The sequence below is a fragment of the Babylonia areolata genome, chromosome 9 (genome assembly GCF_041734735.1).
Source record: "Babylonia areolata isolate BAREFJ2019XMU chromosome 9, ASM4173473v1, whole genome shotgun sequence".
NCBI lineage: Eukaryota > Metazoa > Mollusca > Gastropoda > Neogastropoda > Buccinidae > Babylonia > Babylonia areolata.
Window position 1 is genome coordinate 41916454 of NC_134884.1, and position 5000 is coordinate 41921453.

General features: G+C 44.1%; 1 protein-coding gene across 1 annotated transcript in view; it reads right to left on the reverse strand.

Moving 5' to 3' along the window:
- The window catches only part of LOC143285458 (hydrocephalus-inducing protein homolog), a 134115-nt gene that overhangs the window by 90786 nt on the left and 38329 nt on the right, over positions 1–5000 (reverse strand). The window contains 3 exon segments of the mRNA XM_076592760.1: positions 1568–1729; positions 2591–2683; positions 4304–4406. Of these exon segments, the coding sequence (XP_076448875.1) occupies positions 1568–1729; positions 2591–2683; positions 4304–4406 (358 nt within the window).

Genomic DNA, 5000 nt, shown 5'->3' on the forward strand with positions numbered 1-5000 from the left:
AGCACGGATGCACACACACGCACCTAGATGCACACACATACACACATAAACAGACGCACATAGAACCAAACACCCTCACCTCAAATACAAAGAGACATAGACACACACACATACAAACCCATACATTCACACACTTATGACTTGTGTGTGCACACACAGAGACACACATATACATACACAAACACACACACATACATGCATCTACACACAGACAAAGAACTTGCACACACAAACACACTACCAATCCACCTCCCTCTCACACAGACACTCACACACACAAAAGCACACACAGACTCTCACATGCACAGACACTCACACACACAAAAGCACACACAGATTCTCACATGCACAGACACTCACACACACAAAAGCACACACAGACTCTCACATGCACAGACACTCACACACACAAAAGCACACACAGACTCTCACATGAACAGACACTCACACACACAAAAGCACACACAGACTCTCACATGCAAAGACACTCACACACACACAAAAGCACACACAGACTCTCACATGCACAGACACTCACACGCACAAAAGAACACACAGACTCTCACATGCACAGACACTCACATACACAAAAGCATCTACACACAGACAAAGAACTTGCACACACAAACACACTACCAATCCACCTCCCTCTCACACAGACACTCACACACACAAAAGCACACAAAGACTCTCACATGCACAGACACTCACACACACACAAGCACACACAGATTCTCACATGCACAGACACTCACACACACAAAAGCGCACACAGACTCTCACATGCACAGACGCTCACACACACAAAAGCGCACACAGACTCTCCCATGCACAGACGCTCACACACACAAAAGCGCACACAGACTCTCACATGCACAGACACTCACACACACAAAAGCACACACAGACTCTCACATGCACAGACACTCACACACACAAAAGCACACACAGACTCTCACATGCACAGACACTCACACACACAAAAGCACACAAAGTCTTTCACATGCACAGAAAATCACACACACACAAGCACACACAGACTCTCACATGCACAGACACTCACACACACAAAAGCACACACAGACTCTCACATGCACAGACACTCACACACACAAAAGCACACACAGACTCTCACATGCACAGACACTCACACACACAAAAGCACACACAGACTCTCACATGCATAGAAATTCACACACACAAAAGCACACACAGACTCTCACATGCACAGACACTCACACACACACACAGACTCTCACATGCACAGACACTCACACACACACAGACTCTCACATGCACAGACACTCACACACACACAGACTCTCACATGCACAGACACTCACACACACACAGACTCTCACATGCACAGACACTCACACACACACAGACTCTCACATGCACAGACACTCACACACACACAGACTCCCACATGCACAGACACTCACACACACACAGACTCTCACATGCACAGACACTCACACACACACACACTCTCACATGCACAGACACTCACACACACACACAGACTCTCACATGCACAGACACTCACACACAACACTGCATTTACCCTCCAGCAGTTCCTCTTTCTTCTGTGTGTCGTCGGAGACGACAGGGCCAGAGGTGGTGGTGTCCTGCAGGTCTTTGGAGGAGGCGGTCAGACCTGCTGCCATGGTGAGGGTGGTGGGCACTGTCCCCGTGTCTCCCTCGTCCGTCTTGCTGTCGTCTCCATCTGGTGGTACAGGCAAGAGAGAGATCAAGGTGTTGTGTTTCTTGGCTGTTCTCTCTGTGTTGTGAGTGTGTGAGTGACAGAGAGAGAGAGTGCGTGTGTATGTGTGTATGGTGTGTGTGTGTGTGTGTGTGTGTGTGTGTGTCTGTGCATCACCTGTCTTGCTGTCGTCTCCATCTGGTGGTACAGGCAGAGAGAGATCAAGGTGTTGTGTTTCTTGGCTGTTCTCTCTGTGTTGTGAGTGTGTGAGTGACAGAGAGAGAGAGTGCGTGTGTATGTGTGTATGGTGTGTGTGTGTGTGTGTGTGTGTGTCTGTGCATCACCTGTCTTGCTGTCGTCTCCATCTGGTGGTACAGGCAGAGAGAGATCAAGGTTTTGTGTTTCTTGACTGTTCTCTCTGTGTTGTGAGTGTGTAAGTGAGAGAGGAAGAGAGAGAGAGAGAGAGAGAGAGAGAGAGAGGTGTGTGTGTGTGTGTCTGTGTGTGTGTGTGTGTGTGTGTCCATCATCTGTCTTGCTGTCATCTGCATCTGGAGGTCTATGGAGAGAGAGAAATGAAAAGATTCTTGTTTCTTGTGTGTATGTGTGTCGGGGGGAGTGGGGTGAGGGGGGACATTGTATTTTGTGTTGCCATCTTATATTGTAATCTCTAAACATATATCACACACTTTGACACATCACACACTTCGACACTGTTAATTTATATGAGATAACAAAGAAATTCTGATTCCATTAGACATACTCAATGGATCAACATCTAATTCTTCCATGCAACTGTATGCATGTACATGTGCATCAATATCATCATCAATACTACTATCATCATCATCATCATCATCATCATCATGCTGCTGCTGTGTGTCTGACCTTCTCTGTCTCTCTCCTCCTGCTGACGTCTCAGTTCCTCTTGCCGCGCCTCCTCCTGGGCCCGGTCCTCCTCCTCCAGCTTCTTCAGTTGTTCTGTGAACAGTCCACTTTCACTTTCACTTTACACATCACTTTACTTTCACTTTCACTCTCTTCACTGCCTTCTGACAAGTCCATATACGCTGCATCGCATCTGCTAAGCAGATGCCTGACTTGTTAGCAGCATGACCCAATGCGCTTCGTCAGTCAGGCCTTGAGTGCATGCATATATATTTGTCTTTTACAGAATTTTTACCCAAGGGTTCTTTTTCAGTGCACCACGTGCATGCTTTACATGGATCCTCAGCTTATCGTCTGGGTTTGATTTCCAGTCAAATTTGGGAGTGGGGGGGGGGGGGGGGGAGGATGAGAGCAGGATTTGAAACCAGACCCTCACTGACACTATACTGGCACCTGAGTGTCTTAACCATTCTGCCACCTTCCTCCCAAATACACACACACACACACACACACACACACACACACATGGTAACGCACAAACATGGAGAAATACACATAAATCCTCCACCCCTGCTGCACACACAAACACACACATGCATGCACACACACACACTTGCATATACACACACACACACACACACACATGGTAACGCACAAACATGAAGAAATACACATACACCCTCCACCCCTGCTGCACACACAAACACACACATGCATGCACACACACACACACTTGCATACACACCTGTACACACACACACACGCACGCACGCATGCACCCGCGCACACATACATCACCCCCTCGACTGTCAAAGCCCCTTCACTCAGCCCTTCCACTGGGAACTGAAAGCTTTTACTTTGTTAAAATTCCACATATATTTCTTCATTTTTTTACACAGATGATGTGTCACATCTCATTATTCACTGATACCAGAATGTTTTCCAGACTCCGGCAAGGTTCAATGCTCATCCAATCACTCCACCAAAAGGTAGTATATAAAAGTATCTTGCAATACCAGCATTTCTACGTAATTTTGTTGAAATCCCATATTCAGTATCTTGCAATACCAGCATTTCTACGTAATTTTGTTGAAATCCCATATTCAGTATCTTGCAATACCAGCATTTCTGCTTAATTTTGTTGAAATCCCGTATTCAGTATCTTGCAATACCAGCATTTCTACGTAATTTTGTTGAAATCCCATATTCAGTATCTTGCAATACCAGCATTTCTACGTAATTTTGTTGAAATCCCATATTCAGTATCTTGCAGTACCACCATTTCTGCTTAATTTTGTTGAAATCCCGTATTCAGTATCTTGCAAATACCAGCATTTCTACGTAATTTTGTTGAAATCCCATATTCAGTATCTTGCAATACCAGCATTTCTACTAAATTCTGTTGAAATCCCATATTCAGTATCTTGCAATACCAGCATTTCTACGTAATTTTGTTGAAATCCCATATTCATTCATTCATCATGGTTTAGATTACTTCAAATTGTAATTGTTTAAAGCAATTTGAGATGTTTGAAAACAGTATATAAATCTACTATAATTATCATTATCATCATCATCATTATTATAATACATACTAACCTATCATTTGCAGTGAAGGTGGAAAAAAAAAAAAAATCCAAAGCAAAAACCACACACAAACTGACCACTACTGCCAACAGCCACCAGAACGAAGGGGCAGAGAAGTGCACTGACCATCATAGAAGTCCAGCAGCTCATTGGGCAGTTTCTCTCCTGCTGAGCGGGGCGGCAGAAGGATGGTGTTGTACTCGTCATAGCCACGCATCAGGCGCAGGACCTGTAAAAAGAAGAGATAATGTAGACAGATGTATGTATGGATATCTATCTATGTATATGCATATATGCATTTATATATATATATGTATATATCTATTTGTAAAGAAAGAAAATATAGACTGATATAGTGACAGGCACAGCAGAGCTATTTTGGAAAGAGGTGGGCTTTAAGGCCAGACTTTAAAAAAAGAGCGGAGTGTAAAGATTCAATGAAGCAAAACAGGAGCCCATTCGAAGATCACTGTGATGGGAATTGCTTCAATGCCAAGTTGCGATTATTTCTGTGCACTGTCTTACTCTTTATCTTTTTTCTTTTTTTTCTTCTTTTTTTTTAAGGCAGATGTGGTAGTTCAGGGCATGTGGCTTCATCTGCAAGCCTGAATATCTCCTTGAAAAACTGAAACTGAAAGTAGAATTCTACGCAGTGAACTGACAACATCCATGCTGCTGCCCCATTATGCAGGTCTTTTGTTTTCGCTCTGTTCTGGGTGGGATGGAGGTGGAGTGTGGAATTAAAATCATGTTGGATTGAAGCAATACATGTTTGCATTGTGTTTTGATCCATTTTCTTTCCTTCTGTTTTGCAGTTTGCTTC